Below are 25,199 nucleotides of genomic sequence, written 5' to 3'. Positions count from 1 at the left end.
CTGAAGAGAGGCGTGTTAAAATATTGGCCCTTTGACTGAATGCAGTGGCTCATGCCTGGAATCCTAGCACTTTGGGAGGCTGAGGTGGGAGGATAGCTTGAGGGCAGGAGTTTGAGACCAGCCTGGGCGACACAGTGAGACCCTGTATAAAAAAATTAGACAGGTGTGGTGGCGCACACCTGCAGTCCAAGCTACTCAGAGGCTTAGGCAAGAGGACTGCTTCAGCCCAGGAGTTTGAGGTTGCAGTGAGTTATGATGATGCCACCACACTCTAACCTGGGCAACAGAGCCAGACCCTGTCTCCAAAAAAAAAAAAAAAAAATACACACACACACACCCCTTTTAAAGATAAAACATGTTACATGGTAAAAAAAAAAAAAAAACAAAATCAGAGGTATCAATGAAGCGTTATGAGAAATCTTACATCTAATATTCAATATATACAACACTTGGTTCAACTAGGCACTTTAAGAATAACATTAGATACTATATGGTCTTACTCAAGTATACGGAGGCATTAATTTAAAGGGAACTTTTGATGAAATTTTTGACCAATGAGCACTTATTCTTGTTTATTAAAATTCAAAGGGATGTGAATAAATACCAACTCCATTAAGTTTCAGAGGATATGATTTAAACCTTTGTTTATATTGTGCTACTCTGAGGAGGGGGTTACTGATAGAATTTTATATTTTTATTTCTTGGTTAGAGAAAATAGGTACTTACATATGTCTCATGAATAGTTAAATAGACTCAGTTAAGACGCTGATAAAAATCTGGGCCCATGATTCCTAAAAATGGTTTCTATTCTTTACTTGCAGGTATGATGTTAGGATACAGATGAATCCAGTTTTCTAATAGCATTTAAAGGTCTACCATAAAATCTACTCAGCTATACTAGGTAATGAAAACCAGAGATGAACCAAATATAAGTGTAGCTATACCAACCAACATTACTTATTAAAAAATATGACTGCCATTTCTGGTGATTTATAAATTAAGATATAAGCTTTAATTTCTTCACCCATTTTAAAAATTCTGTTTTTCCCTAACAGTGAGAGGTAGAAGCACACAAATCATAAAAATGTATTTAAAACAAAAATCCAATTCTTAAAATTGTCATGTAAAATAATGCAGGCTTTAAATATACTGCACTTATGATATATTCTTTGAAATACCAGATGAAGAAAAGCATTGAAAATAATACAAGCTGAGTTTTCCTCCTAATGTTAGATACTTGACCAATTGACCAGTATAATTCATCACAGAGAAATCTATCTAATCCATCTAATATTAGGGAAATTTTAGAAAGAGAGGAATGGCATTCAGATTTCCCGTAATTTATGTTTATAAGACATACTACCAACAAAACTAACGTCAATTTCACAAATAGACAGGAGAAACGGTTATACAATTTTTCAAAATCATCCTAGATTTTTAGATTAAGTATATCACTGATTATATTTGTATTACTTCTGGAAATGAAAGGGTGATAAGCAGTCAATTTTATCATAGCCTAAATTTTAAACTGAATTCTCTGTGAAATTGACAAGTTTTGCTTTGTTATTTGAAAAGAAAAATCACACAGCAAACTAAACTTACTGATAAATTGTAAACTTTTCCGTTAGAAATGTAAGCTGAGTGAAAGGGTTAAAAGGAAATAAAAATGGGTGGGTTTACAAGTTCAAAAACAAAGGGAATTTCTTGGCAAATAAATGAATTGCTGCCATTGGAAGCCTGCCTATCAGAAGGCACATTAAGCATACTATTTCATAGGTGGTTTTTCAGCTAACTTCTGAATTCTTTTAAGTTTCCCTCTCTGTCAGTTTTTAGGGCCCCAAAATCTCAAAAGAGAATACTTTTTGCTCTATATAGAATCTTTTACTCATTTACTTTAATTTATGGCTTGAACTGTAAGAGGTAGAAAAAAGGAAATATTAAACTCTACCATTCAGTAACCTAAGAAAACCGACAGCTCTGAACACAATACTATAAAATTGTTCATAAATTCTAAGATATTAACATACTTTGATGAAGTCAAGCCAATGTATTTTTTCTTAATTTTTAAAATTTTTTTCTTAACTCATACATTCAATGCTAGCCAATGCATTTTTAATGAGAATATAAAAAAGATACACAATTTAAGAAAATAAAACACATTCTCCTAAAATGAACAAAGCTGGCAACCCTACTTGGAAGACCTTAGAATTAAAGTTAAGATAGGAATGATGCTGGATGCAATGACATTAGCCTATAGACCCAGCTACCCCAGGCTGAGGAAGGAGGATCACTTGCACCTGGAGTTCAAGTCCAACCTGGGCCACATAGCAAGACCCCGTCTCAAAAAAATAAAAAGAAAAAAAGAAAAAAAAAGGTAAGAATGAAAGCAAACAAACAAAAATGACAATAATCTGGGACTGGACTTGACTCCTAGGCTCAAACGATCCTCCTATCTCAGCCTCTTGAGTAGCTGGGACTACAGGCACATGCCAACATGCCTGGCTTTTGAGCAGTTTCTTTCTTTCTTTTTTCAGAGACAGGGTCTTGCTCTGTCACTCAGGCTGGAGTGAAGCCAGTGTGATCATAGCTCACTGCAGCCTCCAACTCCTGGGCTCAAGGAGGGATCATTCCGCTTCAGCCTCCTGAGTAGCTGAGGCTACAGGCGTGTGCCACCATGTCTGTCTAATTTTTTAAAAAGTTTTTTGTAGAGATGGGGTCTCACTATGTTGCCTAGGCTGGTCTCAAACTCCTGGCCTCAGGCGATCCTCCCGCCTCAGCCTCCCAAAATGCTGAGATTATAGGCGTGAGCCACCACATCCAACCAAGTAGTACAGTTTCAACCATGCTTACCTTATTTATCTCCCCCACCCTAAGCAAAAGGTAGAAATAAATGATTATTGAAGGATGTCCCAAGTTTGAGCATTTAGTACATAAAGGTAGAATATGGTACTGCTCCCAGAAGGAAATCCTCATTAGAGTATATACATTTCATAGCATGCACAGTTCAGCTTTGGAGAACATAATTTGACCTATGCATTATCTAAACTCTACACCTCATGTCTATAGCAGGATTTAACCACAATCATAACTTGCAGTTTTTACATATATGGCTCTCAAATTATCATTCTATATTCCCTTTCACCATAAGTCCTTCTATTAGAGATGGTAACCACACATGCACCTAAACCTCTCTCTCTCTTTATCTTTCTCATTAAATTATAGCCAATCTTGAAAATCTTGTGAAGAGGTAACTGAGTTGAATACAAGCAAAGTATAGTAACTGATCTCCCCTTCTTCCTGGATGAGTGAGTGGATGATTAAATAATGATGCCAGCATCCTTGAACGTATCAAGGGAGCACTGTTTGGCTACTGCTTCTGTTTGAAATGATGCTGTGTTTTGGTTGTTGTCTGAAGCTTTGAAGTGTTACTTGGCATCCCCTTTCTTCAGTGGAGCTCTCACCATTCAAACAGGATGGATTTGGTAAAATACTAGTTAGGTTGAGTCTTGCTTGCCTCTACTTGGTCATCTTTGCAGGAATCCAATGTTTTGGTTTTTTAAAAATGATTTTTAGCTGATGTTCATGAGAAGTGAGTACCTATACTTGTGTAACTAACGAAGGAAATCCTATCTCAGAGGGGAGGGGCATTTCTTTACCAGAGCTGTGTCATACCATTCTCTGGGCCCACTGCTGGAAAGTAGACTCAAGTCTCACATAATGCCTTTTTAATTGTATCCTCCAGTATTACAGATAGTAAGATAGTACCACATCACACCCCTGTGCAGGTAAAATATCTCATACCTGCTTTGTGATATGCAGTTGTGACCCTGCCTTATCAGAGCTGTTTTTAATGACATTATTCTAAAATGTTTTCTTTCCAAAGATTGAAAAATTTTAAAAAAAGAAAATAGTGCAAGGTGCCACAACAGTAACAGAAAAAAAATCTTGAAAAGTAAAAGACTAGTTGTAGCCTCTTGCAGTCCACAGATTGCTGCACTGCCAACAGTTCAAGTCTTGCTGAACACTACAATAAGTTAAAGCAGTCACAGTTCTCATTTGACACAGGAATCTAACTTGACTTGCAGGCTTCCAGCGAAAGGGAATGTACTATCTTCAGAGGAAATTACATGGATTTGGGGTTTGCTCTAAATTTTAGAAAATAATTCCCGGCCGGGCGCGGTGGCTCACGCCTGTAATCCTAGCACTCTGGGAGGCCGAGGTGGGCGGATCGTTTGAGCTCAGGAGTTCGAGATCAGCCTGAGCAAGAGCGAGACCCCATCTCTACTAAAAATAGAAAGAAATTATATGGACAGCTAAAAATATATATAAAAAAAAAATTAGCCGGGCATAGTGGCGCATGCCTGTAGTCCCAGCTACTCGGGAGGCTGAGACAGGAGGATCGCTTGAGCTCAGGAGTTTGAGGTTGCTGTGAGCTAGGCTGACGCCACGGCACTCACTCTAGCCTGGGCAACAGAGAGAGACTCTGTCTCAAAAAAAAAAAAAAAAAAAAAAAAAAAAAAAAGAAAATAATTCCCAATAACTAAACCACATTTGCCTTCTTATCATTTCCAGAGCCACAAAAAGTCCTACTCCTCCTCCACAAGATAATCCCCCCACTCAGTTTATTAAACATAGTAGCTACCAATTAAGGTTTTTTGAAAATATTGGTAGTTTGAATATCTATCATAAACATCACTACCATACCATATTATTTTATCCATTCAGTTTTTTTCTCCTAAACACACACATGCACACAAAGAAAATAAAATGAGGAATGTTCAGGAATATCACTGAAAGAACCATCAACAAAAATCTCTTTTATAAAAAAGGGAAATAATTTATCCAAAAACTTACCTAAAGGTTTATTCTCTGTTGTCTGCTCCAGTTCTCTGAAAGCACTGTATTTATCACCATGCTCTAGAATGGAAAGACAGAGGCTCAGTTAAGGTTAGGCACCCTGAGATCAAAGCTCAAGGAAGTAACGCAGATTGAGTTAACAGAACATACTTAACAGGTACTAAAAGCATTTTACACCTTTAACATAAAAGGCCAGCACTTAAAGATTCATACGATTTAATGTTACATTCATAGGTTTATGAATTTACAAACTGTTTTTTACCTCCAAGTGGAACAGTATTTTCAGAAGACTTGTCAGCTGCAATTCCTTTAAAAACAGCATATTTATCCATTGAAGCCAATGCTTTAGTTCCAGGAAGTGGCATCAACAAAGAAGGGGCACTGAAAGGGAAAAAGAAACATGTCTCAATGACCACAACATCGAATCCTTTCCTTACTATCAAATAGGAGCTTAGAATTAAAATGACAAACAGGTACCTAGTTAAAGCTCATGGCTCTCTGCTTTAAAAGTCAGAAACTACACACACACACACACACTCAGTTTCTATACACACACACACACACACACCCCAACCATAAATGACTAAAAACGATGTCCCTTTTCTTGGGGGAAAAAATGAAAATAACATGCAAGCAGTAATTTTTTTCTAGATTAATTGAAGAAGGGTAAGGATCCATGCTGTCTAAGCATCTCTTTAAGCCATACTAACAATTAGAATGGCACTGGACACAGATTACAAAAGAATGATGACCTCTTGCAATTTTAACTTATGGTCCATAAAACTGCAAAAGTGAACTGTTCCAAATATGTATACACAATATTTTAAAATAAATGATGTTAATCTTCATATAAATTATTCTCTCAAATAGGTTCAGAGTGCAGAGGTGGAAGAGCTAACATAAAAATCTATTTATGAAATGTTGCTCAAACCGAGATGAAAATTGTTTTTCTTTTGATCATATTGCATTGCTTACTGGCAGAAGTTCATACATCTGATATGTAGCAGTGGAGTTAATACAATTTGCATTTTTACAAGGATCACATCAGTGATTCCAGAAGCTTTCTTTGTAGTAAAACAACAATCACTTCAAAATTAGATAAAGATACTTTTGCCTGTGGACATATTTCTCGCTGGATGGGAAAATAGTGTAATGAGTAGTATCTGTGGGGGTAATTCTTGGAAGGCTTAAACACATCCTATAAAAGCATTTCCCCCCACTCTGCTTTCCTTATCAGACCCAGGCAGCTCCTAGGAAGAACCACCTTTACATATGAATGACTACATCATTCCACCACTAGTTTGTGTCATTCAATACCATACACACAAGTTATATAAATGGATTCTATTGAGTTCTTTGCCCTGGAGCAAAAATCTTTCCACAGTCATTTAAATCTTCTTATCAGTGGCCTACAAGGTAAAAACCAGGCTCTAGCACCTGCATGCTAATAGGGGTACACAATGCTTTAGGACTTAATGCCGGTAAATATTATAATTTCACATCACTACCAAACAGCTACTACATATCTGATCTTGACAAATTTAAGAGGTCATCATCTGTACATTATAGGTTGATTTTTTAAAAATTCTATAATGAATTAAACTTTAAGCTCACTGTACAGAATGCTACATGGGGATAAAGGTAATTAGTGTCTTAGGAAAAAAACTATTAATACAATGTTCAATGATCTATTTGTTTTATTAGAACATGACCCTCTGACTTTAGCTATGTTCTTTCAAAGCTCATTGGTAACATCTTTCCATTAAATGTGACATTTAATTTAATATTATTAATTTTCAAATTATATTCACAGAATTGGGAAAAATCAGAGGATCTTCAGAGTAACGAAGTACTGCTGATTAAAATCAACAAAATAAAATTCTATTCAAGAAAAGCTATGACTCAGACTCTATTTCATTCCAGTTCTTTCTCTGAAGTTATTATTTAAAAAACCACTGCAAGTGTTTATACCAGTTATATATAGTAGTTATTATACATTCCAAACATGGAAAGTTATTTCTACTCTTTAATACTAATGAAAGTACTAAAGCAAGACAAGCATATTTTTTTTTTAAATTTAAGAACCTGCATTCTATTGAAAGGTAAGATTATTGAAGAATTTGGCCACCAAAAAAAGTATTTTGCTATTTCTCTAGTGAATCCATTACTGTTTTATAATCACTCCATATGGCTGTGGTAGATGGTTTTACTTAGTTGCTCACCTTGCTAAATATACACATTTAAAAAGAAATATTTTAATCTCAGCAAAGTAAAACAAACTAACCAATCCCAAACTCCTATACCTTAACCCTTTCTGAACTCTTCTTTTTTTAAAACAAAATTTTTTTAAATTTTCTTTTTTATAGATAGGGTCTCACTCTGTTGCCTAAGCTGGAGTGCAGTGGCATGATCATAGCTCACTAGAGGCTTCAACTCCTGGGCTCAACTGATCCTCCTGCCTCAGCCTCCCGAGAAGGTGGGACTACAGGCACATGTCATCACACCCAGCTTATTTTCCTATTTTTTGTAGAGATGGGGTCTTGATATGTTGCCCAGGCTAGTCTTGAACTCCTGGCCTCAAACGATCCTCCCAGGCTCACGCCTGTAATCTTAGCACTCTGGCAGGCTGAGGTGGGAGGACTGTTTGAGCCCAGGAGTTTGAGGTTGCAATGAGCTATGATGATGCCACTGCATGGTACCTAGGGTGACAGGGGGAACCTTTGTCTCCAAAAAACAAAACAAAAAACCATCCTCCCATCTTAGCCTCCTAAAGTGCTGGGATTACAGGTGTGAGCCACCGTGCCTGGCCCCTTTTGAACTTTTCTATCTTCTATGTCCCATGTCTGCCTTGTTGATTATTCCAGGCTGCCCAGTGCCTGGCACACAGTATTTTCTGGATGGACAACTGCATGATGTTGTTGCCTTCCAGAACCCCTTCATGCCTTAGGTGCAGGCTCAACTGCCATCTCCCCTTTGATATCCAGTTACACACCAAGTCTCACCAATTTCTCAGATATAAACTGTTCAGTGTCTATAACTTTAAACCCAGAGCATCTCTCATCATCTCACAACAGGATTACCGTGGCAATTGAATTTACCCCACACACAGCAGCAAGCATCACTTTCATCATGCCACTTCTTATTCCTGAAATGCCTTATGGATTGTCATAAGTCATAAGGCATCCCACAACTGGTGCTGCCCTTAACTAACGTCATTTTCTCACAGATGAACAACGTTCTCCATCCCAGTCTACTCCGAATGCCTTACTTGCCTTTTCATCTCCTCTGACAAATAACGCCCATTTTCTGCTTAAAAATACCATGCAAAGTGGTCTCACCTAGGCTTAGCTATTTACATGATAATTTAACACCTTTTTTTTTAAAATTTTTTATAGAGGCCTCAGTGATCCTCCCACCTTGGCCTCCTAAAGTGCTTGGATTACAGGTGCAAGCCACCGTGCCCACAACACATCTCCTTTTAAAACAAACTCACAATATGGAATACAGAGCACCATAAACTAGGGAATTCATTACACACACACACACACACACACACACACACATATACATAACACACACACACATTCAACAACTAATCCTAAGAGAGTTTTACTAGATAATATAAATACCCAGATTAAACTAAGATTCTTTAGAGCAGGAATTGTGGTTTTTTCTTCTGTATTTCTCGTGCCTACCCCAGCCTGGTATATAGCACATGCTAAATAAATATTTGTTGAATGAATAAATGAACAATGTGTATGGATTCTTAGATACAAGCAACATATTTTCACTCAAGGAAAGCATGGAAATAGTCACATCAGAACTATATGTAAAAGAAACACCTGCAAAGTATGGCTGTATATGCAAGTGAACTATTACATGGAGATAATGCTGTACAAAATTGCTAACATCCCATATATCTCAGGTCTGGCTGCCATCTTATAACTTTCTCCCTCCAAATTTTAATTTCATCTACTGAGACAGTTTTTGCCCAGAGGAATGAACCAATTTGATAAATTCAGGTTATAACTTACATGCTATAATATATTCATCCAACAAACCTTTATTAATTACATATCATAGGCATATACACTGCCTACATAAACATGTAAGATTATCTTCAGATACTCTCTAGTAAGAGAAACAGTCAGGTAAACCAATAATTACAATTAGGGCACAGATATTCATAAGGTACTGTGACAGTAGAGAAAGAGAGGCCCTTAACTCATCTTGGAGCAATCATCAGATTGCTGGAGAGGAATTAGGAAAAACTATCTATATTTAGATGATTTTTGAAATGGAACTAGGATTACCTATAGAGAGCACAGGCAAGGGTATTGCAGACTGAAGAAAACAGAATGTGTGAAGGTCAGAAGCTTGAAAGAGCCTGGAGTATAACTGTGGGGAAATGGCAGGAGCCAAGCGATGCGGCAGAAGCAACATCACACAAGGCTTTTTCCACACCAGGCAGAGCTGACAGAGTTAATGGTGGTAAAGGAGAGAGGACAGAGCCAATATGTTTTTAATTTGGTGACTGGATATGGTGACACCATTCACCAAGGAAGAGAATGATGATTTAACAAATTTTTATTTGGCTTTGAGTAGGAAAACAATGAATTTAATTTTATGTAGTGAATTTGAAAGGCCTTGGGTCATTTAGATAGAGGTGCTTAGATATAGCAGTGGTACATATAAACTTTGTTTTTTTTTTTTGAGACAGAGTCTCACTTTGTTGCCCAGGCTAGAGTGAGTGCCGTGGCGTCAGCCTAGCTCACAGCAACCTCAAACTCCTGAGCTCAAGCAATCCTCCTGCCTCAGCCTCCCGAGTAGCTGGGACTACAGGCATGCGCCACTATGCCCGGCTAATTTTTCTATATATATATATATTTTTAGTTGTCCATATAATTTCTTTCTATTTTTAGTAGAGACGGGGTCTCGCTCTTGCTCAGGCTGGTCTCGAACTCCTGACCTTGAGCGATCCACCCGCCTCGGCCTCCCAGAGAGCTAGGATTACAGGCGTGAGCCACCGCGCCCGGCCATAAACTTTGTTTAAAGGAAGAGATCTGGAATAGAAATATGATTACGTGTCTATAAGGTTAACAACACACATGTTGGTGCAGTGGTCTTGGAAATTCCAGTACTCTGTACTCAAATCTCTCATGTTTCTTCTACTTTTTTTTTGAGACAGAGTCTTGCTCTGTTACCTTGAGTAGAGTGCAGTGGTGTCATCATAGCTCACTGCAACCTCAAACTCCTAGGCTCAAGTGATCCTCCTGCCTCAGCTTCCTGAGTAGCTGGGACTACAGGTGCATGCCACAATGCCCGGCTAATTTTTCTATTTTTAATAGAGACAGGATCTCACTCTTGCTCAGTCTGCTCTCGAGCTCCTGAACTCAAGCGATTCTCCCGCCTTGGCCTCCTAGAGTGCTAGGATTACAGGCATGAGCCACCATGCCTGGCCGATATGTTTCTTCTATATGTTACTTAAATGTGTTTGATGTTTCTTAAAATCAGAAGAATAATCTCTTTTCCTAGTTTATAATTCTCTGTAATAGCCTATCCCTTAGTTCTTGTTACGGTGTGTATACAAGGAAGAGTTGAATAAGACATAAGCAATTGGTTAAAATGGAAGAGACGAAGGAAACTGTCTAAACAAGAACATAAGAGAAATGGAGTATGTATTCTGACAAAAACAAATTCCAAAAATAAAACCAAAGGAATTCATATTGCTTATTCTGGTGTCTGGTGTGTTCTACTATGTGGAAGAAGTATCTGAATATTAAAAAAAAAAAAAAAAAAACTGAGATGGAAAAGTATTGATGACATATTGACCAAAGCAGTGGCCCCCAACCTTTTTGGCACCAGGGACCAATTTCATGGAAGACAAATTTTCCACAGACAGGGGTGGGGAGATTGGAGGGTTGGGGTGAGGGTGGGCAGGATGGGGGGCAGGGAGGCAGAGCTCAGGCAGTGATGTGAGCTATGGGGAGCAGCTGTATAAATGAAGTTTCGCTTGCTCGCCCCCCTGCTCACCTCCTGCTGTGTGTCCCCGCCCCCTTCCTAAGTTTCATGGAAGACAATTTTTCCAAGGATGGATGGGACTAGGGGGTGCGCCTAGATCCCTAACAGGCCACAGACTGGTACTGGTCCTTGGCCCAGGGGTTGGGGACCACAGAGTTACTATACCTAAGGGGTAAGCAGGTACATAAAACATTAGAGAGAGGTTTATGCAAGTATCTATGCAAACAGAAATCTCAAGGCTTAAAAGCCAGTAATGTCAAACATAAGAGACATGAATAAATAATATTTAGAGTTCTAAATTATGACATCTGTGGAAAATCAACAGAATATTATATTACAAAAATATAAAATTATGTGCCTCTGCCTAAGAAGCTTTTCAACAGTTGAAGACTAGGCTCTAATACAAGAACCTGAAGTCATCACTGCACAGGTGCACTCAGCTATAATAAAATCAGGTTTAGTACAAGCAAAAAATATATATATTGGCAAGCAGGTGTGTATTGGGAAGAAATAGTAGAAGCTGAAGTTTAAAGTGGACAAAGAGAAGTCTGAAGAGTAAAAGCACAAATAAAGAAGGAATAATCAAAGAAAGTATTAGAGTAAGGAGTCACTTTTTTAACTTAGACTTCTTATTGTGGATGTCTCTTTCTTAATGATTAAATACAATGTTATATATATTCAACTCTTTTCTACCTGTTTCCATGCTGGGCATTATTTGTTTTTGAAGAAGCAGGCAACTCTTGGAAATCACTGAATGAGTCATCAAGGGATCCTGACTTAGAGGCATCTTGAAAATCCTGGAAATCATCTTCTTCTGGCTTTACCACCTAGGTTTACCGAAGATATTTAAATTAAAAGCATAAAATGGATAAAATAAGTAACAAATCTCCAACTGTCAACCTCAAAGACTGCCTTTTAAATTTCTCAATTTAGGTACAAATACCTAATTTTAGAAGAACACGCTTTAGATATAATGTCAACTCAAGTGCTTAAGGCAAGAATCCTGTTTTGTGTTTTTAAATACTCTCTGGTAGAAATGGTAAAAAACTAGTTTAGAGAGTTAATCTATACATTTTTTAAAGAGCTGAATCACATTCACTGGGTTACTGATAGCTTGCCATCTTTAAAAAACATTTTATGCATGTCTGTAAATTACATAAGTGACACAAGCTCATTATAACCAATCACATACATGTACAAAGTAAACGTGAACAGTGACTCCTAATCCCACACTCCAGAAGTGAGTATTGTTAACAGTTCATTTGTTTTATAGAACTTATAAAGTTCTTTCATAGAGCTGATACTACATTACTCCATACTTTTTTTTTAAAGTTAAGATTCTTCAGGCTGAAACTCTGTAGTTTTCAAAAAGGTAATTATATAACATGGAAGTCTTTCCAGGGTGTAACAATAAACCTAGAGCACACGAGTCACTTTTCCCCTACATTTTCTTTGACACTAAATATTATACATTTAAAAAAATGTTTTGCTAATCTGAGAAGCAAAAAACTAACTGAAGTATTCTAATTTTGGGTTTAGCAGTTTCTTTAAAAGATACAACCTAAAAATTCAACTAACTTTATTAGGTTTGATGTTTAAAATGTATATACTATAAAGAACTATAAATCTTCAGCTAAAATTCAAGTATCTTAAGATTAAAACATATTTTCATGTTTTTTAAATAATGAAAATATAAATTTCGTATTGTTTTAATACTATTTAATTTCAACTTCAAATGTTCACCGCAATCCAGCAATCTTCTCTATGTATCTCTGAAAAAAAAGGTGCACAGATTCACTTTTAGGGATTATTTGGAATACACACAGTTTCTTCACTTACCTGATTTGCAGGGTAAGTTGGCATGAAGCCACTAGAAGCCTGGGCTGCAGCTCCACCCACTGGTCCAACAATGTTAATGCCCATGACTGGCTGTCCCAGGCTGAGGGGCATGGAGCCTGCAGGGCCTGAAGGTATCACAGTCGGCTGATTCACAGGGGTAGGCAGAGTCATAGGAAAGCCACTTAAAGTTGGAATAGGAGCTGCTGGGAACTGGTTTAAAGCATCAGGACTTATGGCAGGAACGCCCCTCTACAAAAAAAAAAAAAACAGGAGGAAAATGGACACATTTTAGTGGACTGCAAACCACATAAAATTTCAATATGGCAAAGAGAGACCTAAAGGTAAAATCTGTAGCCTTCATATGTTTCCATTCTGACTTTCCCAAAAATCATGAATTTACTACAAGAAAAAAGTAACAAGGTTAATGTAAACCTGATACTTAGGCTAGGATGCACATTGTATAAACTGTACATTTTTGAACTACTGCATCCTGAAAATGATCTAATTTTAATGTATAAGGAGTTCTACAAACGTAGTAAAAAAGATTCATGTCTTTCAATTTATATTAATAAAATTATTTATTTATTTTTTTGAGACAGGGTCTTGCTCTGTCGCCCAGGCTGTTATACAGTGTCATGATCATAGCTCACTGCAACTTCCAACTCTGGGTCTCAAGCAATCCTCCTGCCTCAGCCTCCCAAGTAACTAGGACTACAGGCATGAGCCACCACACCCAGCCTAAATTTATTTGACTGAACTTAAGAAACATTGTCTACCTGTGTTACTGCTATCATGGCGAGAACGGTATAAAGTTCTTCTTTAGTAAGTTTGCCAGGTGTAGTTCGATTAGCTAAGGCCCATATCTGTCCAAGAGTTTCTCTGGGAAGTCCAGATGACATCAGAATGGGATAAAGTTTAGCAGTATCTATTCCAGTTGGAGTCATTGTGGTTTCTAAAATTTTCTTATAGGAATCTATTAAAGGAAAGACCAGATTACAAATGTAAACATATTACAAGTGATTGATCTTTTTTGTTGTCATTGTTGGTATACAAGAATAATCTTAAATCAAACTGCTTTAATAGAACTGAAGCCACATCAGGGTTTGAATTCCTGAAAAGATATTCTAGTGCGAATATCCAGCAGACAATTAGAGTCTGGAGCTTAGAAGACAGGTTGGAGCTTGGTCCTAAAGATAAAGATTTAGAGCAGACGATACGATAAAGTCTTATAATTCAGTAGAACATTGCAACAAGGTGAAGGTGGTAGAAGCAGAGTAACAATGGTGGGAACAGTTTGTAAATAGCAACAGGAAGCAAGAATTATACCAACGCCACTCTTTCGACCCAATGAATAAAAGGCTGTGAGAGAAAACACCATAGGTGAAAGTGCTATGGAAATAGAGCCTTCAAAGAAAGACCGGATTTCAGTTAAGGTGAGGAAGCAGAACAAGTGTCTGAAAAAAGGAAGGTACTGTTGGTGAGTTTTTCACAATAATGTTGGTTTTCCAAAGGACAAAGTGGTAAAGAATGTCAATATTGCATGGGACATACTTACACAAAACAATTACTTGTTGTTTATTTGAAATTCAAATTTAACTGAGCATGCTGTATGGTTATTTCCTAAATCTGGCAAGCTTAGTTAGTTGTTGTTGGGGTGAAAGTGAGGAAGGCAAAGTGATACAGAAAAATGTTTAAAACAAAAATTTTACATCTAGGATTATAAATATGAACTGTAGGTTAATAGGCTGGCCATAATAACACATATTTTGACTAGGAAAGTATGTATACATATATGTTGGGAAGGACGAGAGAGAAAGAAATACAAATTGGCGGATAATGGATAAAACTCCAAAATATACCAAGGTCTAGACCTGTCTGGCTTGAAGACAAAGAAGATACAAACTATCTAATAGGTAGCTGGAAGAAAATCTATTATTTTTATGTACAATTGAAGTCCCATATGGTTTTGGGAATGATTAGCCTTCCAATTATGTGATTATGACATAAAGTAGACATTACCAGTTTCTTTCAAAAAGAAGTTCAACTACAGAAATCTTGAATGAGTTTTATTAATATTTAATCAAATGCAGAAAAACTTTAGTCTATGACCGACCTAGAAAACTGAAGATGAAAGTTACCTTCAGTTTTCAAGGTATTGGCAAAGTATTATACGATAAATGGAACAAGTTATAATAAATTAAAGTTAATACATGCTGCTGTAATAGTTATTCTATGCACATCAATCATGGCTTAAATAGACTATTTCCTTGTATCAATTGAGTACTATCACAAAATGCATTTTAGTGATTTTTTGGGGGCTTAGTGGTAATACTAATATGCATAAAGATAAAAGTGAATACCACCTGTCAATGCAGAAAAAGATGCTATGTGGTCTTTCACTTCATATATTTGTCATTCTTTCACATGACAAATATGTCATAAAAAGAATATTTAAAAAAATATAAACTAATTAAGAATTCAGAAAATTATATTAAGCATACTGGTACAATTCTTGATTAGTTATTAATAATCTCTGAAATATTTGATAATGTCTTTTAAGCATGATAAATCTAAGAAAGCTTTCAGAAATAAAAGTATTATGATGGTCAATAAAACATTAAAGCAAAACATTTTTCCTGCATTTATATAGCTATTCCATACATGAGGCAATCTTAAGAAACGCTAGATCTATTTAATTTTCTGTGCTCTTTCAGAAAAAAAGAGGAAAGCGATGATTCCTTCTGCCTATTTTGTAACCACAACAGTAAATATTTACAATTTTAAAGCCAAATATACAGATGGGTATTCTGGGCAAAGAAGCTTTTTTACCTGGAACCAAACTCTCATTATAAATCCAAGGAGGCATTCTGGGCTGAACAGGATCTTGTGAAGGAAATACTCCCACACCTGGAAGATAAGGAACATTAATATATACAATGGTCCATGGAGAGGATGGGGAAGTCACAGTCATGGTATTTTATAAAGAACAACACTGGTTGGAGACACTAAAAAAAAGTCACCAATACAACTAAAATATTTGTGTTTTTTCCCCCGATCTGGTCTTTGATTCAGGATAAAATATTTGGTTTCTAAACAATTCTTGTACATTATTCCCTAAAGAGTAAATTAAAGAAAGACTAAAGCATACCAAATCAATCTTCTAAATCACATGAGGCTCGCATCATTTCACACGTATTACAAATTGAAGGAAAAAGCATGACAGATGATTTTAAAATTATATACGTAAAAAAATTTAACTGTCCAAGCTTCACTTGCAGCTTTTAATAATGCCTCTTTGCAAAGTCTTTTTTTTTTTTTAACCTAAATATGATACTGCTGCCTTAGATATATAAGACTTTTGGAGTTTTTTGGTACAGTAAAATATCCTCCAAAAGTTTGCCTCCTAGGCTGCCCACATTCTAATTCATCTCTGCAAGTTGAGTTTATAAAATTTTGATCTTTTAAGGCAGTAGTGCAATACGATTTATTTCACAGAAAGCAAAATTATATTCTCATTGGTGACTTTTCCAGTTATATTTTAACTTTTTAATCTTTATGGAAGAATAGAAAGTGTAAGGGAGAAAAAAGAGAGCTTTTATAAAATAAAAGGAAAGGAAATTTTAAATCAGAAATGATTCTGATTAAGAAAACTGGTTATCAAAATCATTTTTTGAAAAGGAGTAAGTGTGTGGAAAGAATTCAGAGCAAAATCTTAGGGGTTAATTGGAGAAAGGAATGCATTAAATATATTTCAAGCAAAATTAAGCAGCATTCATTTAAAGATAAATGCTTTAGGTGTTAGCATTTGAGCGACATTTGGTTAAACAAACTTTTTGCTGAATGTTTCATGAGCTCACCACTCTCTTCATTTGACAGGTTTTGGTCTGAAGCCTTTTCTGCCTCTGCAGTGGTGGTACCACTTACACATCCATCTACAGCACCCCCGTTACTGGCCGTTAAACTGGGATGGTTCTTACTGGAACCTGGGCCTAGGCCTTTGTGCCCAACTTCAGAAGTATTTAATTTAATTTGTTCCTGCCCAGATGTACTTATATCACAAGATACTATGAGCTTCTCTTCCAAGGAAGGGCCTAAACAAACAGCATGAAGGATTATTTGTATGTAACTGCATATTTCCAATCTTTTCAATCATCCATTTCCACCCCCATATTCTTTCTAAAGGGAAGGCTCTGCCACATATAATGTGAACCTTGAAATAATTCAATCACTACACATTTGTAGAGGACTCAAAACACTTTGGAGATTTTGGAGAAGTCAAACATAATTATCTACTGTGATTCTCAAGAATTCTATGAGATAGTAGGTAGAACAGTATAGTGGAAGGAGTATTACACCTTAGAAATCTGGTGACCTACATAAGATATAGACACTTTCACTAGCTACATGGAAGGCCTCTGGCCAGTAACATAACCTCTGGGTCTGTTTCCATGTCTACCAAATGAGTAAGTTTGGACTAAGTACATGTCTGCCAAGATCGCTCCCAGCACTGTGCTATGTCTCAAGCCAGAGTGAGTAGCTGCCCTATTATTTCATATATAATAAAAACAAAGGTATAGAAATGTTTAAAGATCTGTCCAAGGAAAACTGGTAGTAAATGAATGAGCTAGGCTTCTGCCCCAAGTGCTCTGTCACTGAACCAGAAAAAGTAGCTTTCCCTACCTCATTATTTTTCAGAAAATGATACTGGTGAATTTCTCAAAAAAAAAAGTAATCTTCTTGAGAAATCAGTTTGTTTTTAAAGTTCTAAGGTGGTCCAAATTGCTCCTAATTTAGGAGCAAAAGTTTTAAAATTGCCTTTCTGGAATGTGAAGACTCTAGAACTTAAAAAATTAAGACTCTTATTTTGGTGAATTTCAACAGAATTTCAACAGTACTCATACATTCATGTACATGTTTCTTTGTCAATATCACTGTATTATTCTACTTATATAACAGAAATACATTATTCCAGGATATCTTAAGAATATTTTCATTAACAATGCTAGGAGTTACCTGCTTTCTGTACATTGTGTGAGGCTGAAGCAGTAGAGAAATAAGGAATTTGCCCGGGGACACCGTGTAAGGCAAAAGACACTGGAATCTGACCTGGAGGGAGAGGGTGTGCCCCAGCCTTCTGTGCATGCAACTGGCCAAGTGGGGTGGTGGGGTGGAAAGATTGAAAGGGCTGGGACGAAGAGGAAGGCCCACATGGGGGAACTTCAACAGGCCCCTGCATAAAGTCACTGAATTCTTCTTCGTCAAGAAAGGCAGGTGATGGGGAGACAGTTTTAGTAGAATGAGATGATGTGGGACAATCTGCAAAATGGAAAATGGCAATGAAACACGCAGAAATGAAAATCAACAGGGAAAAAGAAATTAAGATGTAGCACAATTCCAAAATAATACACTGAAACATGAAAAGTGGAGGTGAGCAAGAAATAACAGGTAACAATAGTCAAATGGAATTATATAGTGCCTGCAAAACACTTTGATGTCTACTGATACTCAACTTTATCTCTTTTCAAAAGGAAGTTTTATAGCTATTTTGCATTGGGATCAAAAACAGAAAAATGTAAAATTCAAAATTTCTTTTTTTTTTTTTTTGAGACAGGGTCTCACTGTCACCTGGGCTGGAGTGCAGTGATGCAATCATAGCTCTATGTAACCATAAACTCGAATTCTAGGCTCAAGTGATCCTCTCACCTCAGCCTCCTGAGTAGCTGAGACTACAGGTGTGCGCCAGCACATCCAGCCAATTTCGTTTTTTTTTAATTTTTTGTAGAGATGGGGGGGGGGTCTCGTTACATTGCCTAGACTGGTCTCGAACCCCTGGTTTCAAGCAATCCTCGCAACGTGCTGTGATTACAGGCGTAAGCCACTGTACCCAGCCCAAATTTTATTTATTAGGTTAGTAATAATTTTTTCCCAAGACCACTAATAATTTATATCAAAGTGGTGATTATTTTTGAAATCCAAGTGATCTGCTTATCTGGAAAATACTCTCTCCAACCAAAATATACCAGAGATAAGAAAACTTCCCCATATGGTACCGAATATATTTTGGATAGATATATACTCTGATGATTAAATTTCATTATTTAGTAAGAAATTCATTAATAATGGATTAAACTTATAATTTTTGATATATCATGCCTGATCCATATACTTTGCAGAGATCATATTTCAGTAAAGTTACCATATAAAGGATGAAAGTTACAAAAGACGAGAACATTAAACACATTATCAAGGTGATATTTTCTTGTGAAAAGCATTGAAATTGGAACATCATAAAGTGATGAATCAAACAACTCAACAGTCAATTTAAGAAAGTAAACCTTGACTGAAGACTATGCTTAAAAGATCTTTGGAGCTAAAGGATATAAATATCATTGTGGCTTTTTATTGTTAAATGTGAGATTCACTTACATAATAAAACTGCCCTACAGGGGCTACATTTAACATGAAGCTTGTTGATAATGCTATCTTAATTACTGCTTCTCATTTTTAAATACTTTGAATTGCTTTAATATTTACTGAAGTCTAATGTCACAATGAATAGTCTTTTTTTACAAAAAGGCTCTCATCCGAAAAATGGAGACACTGCATCTCTCTCTCTAGTATCAATGAAATAAAATCTGGATGCACTGAAAGTTCTATGAAAGATGCAAATTAAATATGCAAAATTACTGCTTTAATTAATTTTGTTTAAAAAAGAAAAAAGCCATGCCATATTGAATTTCAAGCCTCCCAAAAATGGCTACCAAGAGTGTGAAATCAGGTTCTCAATTTGGGTTCTCAGCTGCTTTGAATATTTTTAAAATGGACTCTGACAATTTATTAGCAATATACTCTAAAGGCTAAACCAATGTTTCTTTACATTTGGCTGGAATTATGTTAATTCTATGCGGTACATATTTTGGTCCATATACTCTTGCAGCTCCACATATGATTAAGCATAGAAATTATGATAAATACAGTTTGTATATTCAATATTTTAAAATAGTCTATGGGGGGAAATTAAAAGATGCCTTTGGTGGTAGAAAGAGTGGAAACTCCTTTTATATACTTTAGGCCTAGGTTTAAGACTCTAACTGGAGATACTCTGGAATCTACTTGAGCTTATTTCAGAACAATCTTTTTCTGGCTCAGCATGAAGTGGTTAACCAGAAATTGTAATTGCATGTATGTTGACTGAACTCATGAGATTTGAACACCAAAACAACAATTTATTACTTAACAATGATTATTCCTCATTGTTAATACTTATTGTTAAACTACAGCTGGTTGCCAAAAAGGGCATTCCATATGGGTAGAACAGTGTTTGATCTGATAATGACCATTCCCCTGCTTTCCTCTTCTTTTTCTAAGTTCCATGCCAGGTCCAGTTTTAGTATTGATTTACAATATCTATGTTTAAATTACCTCTCGGCCGGGCGCGGTGGCTCACGCCTGTAATCCTAGCACTCTGGGAGGCCGAGGTGGGCGGATCGTTTGAGCTCAGGAGTTCGAGACCAGCCTGAGCAAGAGCGAGACCCCATCTCTACTAAAAATAGAAAGAAATTATATGGACAGCTAAAAATATATATAGAAAAAATTAGCCGGGCATGGTGGTGCATGCCTGTAGTCCCAGCTACTCGGGAGGCTGAGACAGGAGGATCGCTTGAGCTCAGGAGTGGAGTTTGAGGTTGCTGTGAGCTAGGCTGACGCCACGGCACTCACTCTAGCCTGGGCAACAGAGTGAGACTCTGTCTCAAAAAAAAAAAAAAAAAAAATTACCTCTTGACTTGCCTATTCAGTTTATGATTTTCATTTTTAGATGTTTTTCCTTCCTGATTTCAATCTTACTGCTAATATCCATTCTCTTCTCAATCTTGGTATATGTTTTATCTTGGGGCATGCTTTTGGAATGGGAATTTAGGTATACAGTCTAACAAATGAAATTAATAGAACAGAGTGAAAGCTGTCCCAGAAAATAAAGAATTGGTTACTGTCCCAATATTACATTATTCCTTCCTGATATCACCTATAAAAGGTACTATAACAGAAGGCTTCAAGATAAAATTTATTGGTATAACATTTTCCAGCAGAAGATAGTGTTTTCTTGGTTGGTTGAATCATTTATGAAAACTATTCACTTATTAATGGTATGTTATTCTTGAAATTAGCTAATGTCAAAATACTAATTTTTTAAAAAGGCTGTGGTAACAGTTATATGCAAAGACAAGACTCATTTCAACTGCTAAATGTTCAAAGCAACAACAAAAAATCCTTTTACCCTGCTCTAAATAGGCACATTTCTTTTTTGCTTGATGATAAATTTTGATAAAAACTACAAAGAAATGTAGCAAAGAAACTAAAATTTTATGAGGAGCATCATTACACCCATGACTATTCTTTTTTAAGGGGTGGAGGGTTGTGAGGAGGGGTGTTCACTTGCCTTGTTTGTTTTGTTGAGACGGAGTCTCACTCTGTCACCCTGGGTAGAGTGCTGTGGCGTCACTATAGCTCACTGCAACCTCCAGCTCCTGGGCTCTAAGCAATCCTTCTGCCTCAGCCTCCCAGGTAGCTGGGACTACAGGTGTGCACCACAACGCCCAGCTGTTTTTTTTTTTTTTTAAAAAAACTTCTTTTTGGTAGAGACAGGGTCTTAGTCTTGCTCAGTCTCAAACTCCTGACCTCAAGCAATCCTCCTGCCTCGGCCTCCCAGAGTGCTAGGATTACAGGCGTGAGCCATCGCTCTCAGCCCATGACTATTCTTAAATGGGCATTTTAAGAATTTATAAGTTTAATCACATTGAATAAAATCCAAACTAGCTGATAAAAATATAAAATTATTTTAAAACAGTGAGAATGAAATGATAAACGCCTTTATTACATTTGCTCCGAGTGAATGGATTTTACTAATTTTAACATATTCATTTACATACAGAAGATTTACAAGTGAAATTGTCATACTGACATTTAACCAGAAGACAAAGAGGTTTTTTCTTCCCAAGATAGTTGTTACCCAGACCAGAGCTCTTAAGTCATTGTAAATTTTAAAATGTCCAAATCTGTACCCAACTGCCCTCACTGCACTCTGCACTGACTCTTCACACACAACGGTCAATTAAACACACAGGGACCAAAAGTCACTTTCCAAGAAAAGAAAAATTGAATGCCTCTTAGAATTAAAACTACCTGGTTTCTTGGGGTGCGATGCTGGAGTAGGGTGCATTTTAGCATCTCTGGAAAATCCATCTAAATTTCCTTTTATGGCTTCCAAAGCATCATCTCTACTCTTCTCTCCTGTCTAAGAGACAACAAATGTGTGTATATTTCTTCACTTTTCTCTTTGCCCTGAACATTCCCAAATTAAGAAAAAAGCAAACATATTAGTCTATTTCTAATATTTTTACCACATAATTTTGATAATGAATTCTCCAAGTTAGAAAGACATTGATATATGTATAAAACAAAGACACAAAATGACACTCCACAGAATGCAAAAATATTAAAAGTCCCATTTATAAATATTTTAGGATAAAGCTGTTTGATATTAAGTGTCCTGTAAGGGTCCTAGGAGAAACATGAAATACCACTAATATAAAATTAACACTTCCCAAGAAGATGACAAACATTGCCATAAGAGTGGAGTTGAGAAGACAATGGCTGGCTGCTATCCTATTCCTATAACAACAGAGCATCTTTACAGAAAAAGAAAAATCCTTCCCTTTAGGACTTAGATAAACCAAAATGAAAGGAATCAATCACAGCCTCAGCTTGGGCCGGTGACTCAGTGACAAAATCTACTGAACGAGTGAGAAGAGGCACATTCAGTGTGTGTACATTTTGGGTGGGGAAAGGTGGTGAATGTATTACCTTGGGTTTCACACTACTCAGAAGTCTGAGCTTTTGCTTCTGTTCTTCAAACTGGCGTCTTTTTCTTTCTTCTTCTAAGAGTTTTTGCTGCTGTTCAAATCGTTTTCTAAAGGAAAAACGATCTAATAAAGAACCAGCTTTAGGGATTATCAACTGTGCTATATTTAGATTTCCACTAATAGTTTCAGCAATGTCATCTCGCATCTCTAGAACTGTAAACTTCACTGCTAAATATGTCTAATTTTCTTATGGCAATCTTGTTTCCTCACTATATTAATTCCAACATAGTTGACATGAGTCTAAAAAATGATTTTCCTAAATTATCTATATGCATTTATTTATCTAGTTTGCAAGGGGAGGAAACATTTTTTTGCATACAAAAGTAATTCAAAAAACAGAGAGGCAGGCAGACAAAAACGCTCTTTGCTCTGCACAGAAAAAGGAAACTTCCTTGGGAAGGCCCTGTCATATGGGAGAATGAGTAACGCTCTGGGAATCAGGAGGCCCACATCTGGGTCCAGGCTTAACTGTGCAAGCTGGACTGACAAGTTTGTTTCATTTCTCTGGACCTCACTTTCACTAGATGTAAAATAAGATGGTTGAATTAGAGGATATTTGAGGCTCTAAATTTATTACAGTATTTTAGAGAGTTTTAAAGCCACTTTGACTGTTTTTGTTTCATATCTGCATTAGAGATCATTTGACCATTTTTAAGATAGGTGCCATTATGTATTTGTTTGTTATCTTTGATTCTTGGAGGTCTCTTACTGCTGCTCTTCAGCAAACTGCTTCTGCATGTCTGGAGTGTACTGTGGGCCTGGAGGACGAATGCCCAGGAAGGGTGCTTGTCCCAGGTAAGGCATTCCTGCTGCTGGCATCGGTCCCATTGGTATTCCTGCCTAGAAAAAATAGATAAAGGCTTAAAAAACACAATTTCCCCTTTTCATTATCACAAAGAAAAATGAACCTCCATAAATTCTTCAGTATTTTTATTAGTAAATTATGTAAATACATTCTAATAAAAAGATTCAAAGAACATAGGCTAGAAATGGAAGGCTCCCCTTAACATCCAGCCCCTCCCTTCCCTTCCCTGCCCCAGAGGTAACCACTGCTAATACACTCTGACAGTCTAAGTACACACACACGTTATATTCCTGTGAGTTCACTAATCCATACTCTTTGAGAAGAGGTATTATATCTTACATACCTTTGTATTTCCAGCAATAGATAAGAGGCTGACATATGGTACTCATACCACAAATAAAATTAAATCAGATTTTCTAACAACATGATAGGATAATGAATATTCTGATGTTATCAAAGGCTTGACATTCAAACTTTTACAAAAATTTAATCAATAACGACATAATACAACAGTATAAAGTTTACTAAAGTGACCAGAAATAAAAATAGTATAACACAATAGCTAACCACAAAATCTGACATTAAAAATGATGACAATGGCTTATTTTCACTGAGTGAAAACTTTTTTACCTCTCAACCTTCTTCCTGAAAGGTTCTCCTTCTGACCCTAACTGAAACGTGTCCCTGAAACCTTCTCATTTGGAGATTGCTGCTTCTCTTCTATATTTCCTATAAACGGAGAATATTACTCCTTGCTTCTTCTAAACCTTTTCTCCTCTCTCTCTTCCTTCAAAAACCTGAATACATTTTAATTTCTTGCCATTAGACTTTATTATTCACTATCCTACCTTGTTCATGTCATCTACTGACTCTCAACTCCCTCACTCTTCAATTGAACACTTCATAACTTTGCTATCTTCCATTCTACCCCTAAATTGCTCTTGGTGACATCAACAATCAATGGATGACTCATCTAACACTATGACCTTCCAGATCTTTGGCCTCCTCCTTATAATCATGTCCAACATACACCATTCTAGTTTTCTACTCCATGGTCACACCCTTGCTATTAGCACCCAAAACTGCATCATCTCTCAAATCTTGATGTTAAGCATCCCAACACTTGACCACCACCTCCTACCCTGCCAGCTCATCTATACCAGTAATTCTCCTATCTCATTAATACCTACCCCGTTAATTTTACAACTTTTCTCATGATCTATCATCTGTATTATGTCTTCATTTCTCTTCTTGCTCAGCTTAGATTCCACAGTTCAACATTAAATGCCCACGTAAACATAACCGTAACTACCTTACTTGTCAATTCCTTGGTATAGTTTCCTAGAAACCTCATCCCTTGTTAGAGTCAACTAATTACCTCTCTTATGCTTACTCCCAAAATACTGAACCTTGCTGGAGAGAAAAACATTGGGGATCATTTTAAATTCATGACCACAAATCTCAAATGGATCCTCAACACAGGCCAGTTTTACAAGAACTCTTGCTATGTAAGATTTCAATACTTTGAAATTTCTTGAGATTTGTGATGGTCCATTTGCTATGGTCAATTTTAATAAATATTCCATGTTTGTCTAAAAAAGAAAGTATATTCTGCAGTTGTTGAGAACCATGTCCTATCGTATGTCCATTAGTCAAGCTTGCTAAGAGGATTACTTAAACCTGTATCTTCACTGATTGTGGATTCTCCTTGTTTTGTCAATTTCTATCTTATACATTTTGAGGGCAGGTTATTTATT

At 36.6% G+C, this 25,199-nt stretch overlaps 1 protein-coding gene across 8 annotated transcripts in view; it reads right to left on the bottom strand.

The window, feature by feature from the left end:
- The window catches only part of SYNRG (synergin gamma), an 84,782-nt gene that overhangs the window by 34,000 nt on the left and 25,583 nt on the right, over window positions 1-25,199 (bottom strand). For 6 of the 8 annotated variants that reach the window (XM_069482302.1, XM_069482303.1, XM_069482305.1 and 3 more), the window contains exons 4-14: window positions 23,347-23,477; window positions 22,579-22,684; window positions 21,898-22,009; window positions 17,731-18,033; window positions 16,575-16,808; window positions 15,547-15,624; window positions 13,494-13,690; window positions 12,718-12,966; window positions 11,572-11,705; window positions 5,120-5,238; window positions 4,855-4,917 (exon numbers count right to left, since the gene is read on the bottom strand). In XM_069482302.1, the coding sequence (XP_069338403.1) occupies window positions 4,855-4,917; window positions 5,120-5,238; window positions 11,572-11,705; window positions 12,718-12,966; window positions 13,494-13,690; window positions 15,547-15,624; window positions 16,575-16,808; window positions 17,731-18,033; window positions 21,898-22,009; window positions 22,579-22,684; window positions 23,347-23,477 (1,726 nt within the window). The remainder of the gene's footprint in view (window positions 1-4,854; window positions 4,918-5,119; window positions 5,239-11,571; window positions 11,706-12,717; window positions 12,967-13,493; window positions 13,691-15,546; window positions 15,625-16,574; window positions 16,809-17,730; window positions 18,034-21,897; window positions 22,010-22,578; window positions 22,685-23,346; window positions 23,478-25,199) is intronic. The other 2 variants (XM_069482309.1, XM_069482310.1) reach the window with 1 other exon arrangement.

Source organism: Eulemur rufifrons, chromosome 9 (assembly GCF_041146395.1).
Source record: "Eulemur rufifrons isolate Redbay chromosome 9, OSU_ERuf_1, whole genome shotgun sequence".
Taxonomy (NCBI): domain Eukaryota; kingdom Metazoa; phylum Chordata; class Mammalia; order Primates; family Lemuridae; genus Eulemur; species Eulemur rufifrons.
The sequence above is the reverse complement of the archived record's forward strand: the minus strand, read 5'-3'. Positions and strand labels throughout refer to the sequence as shown.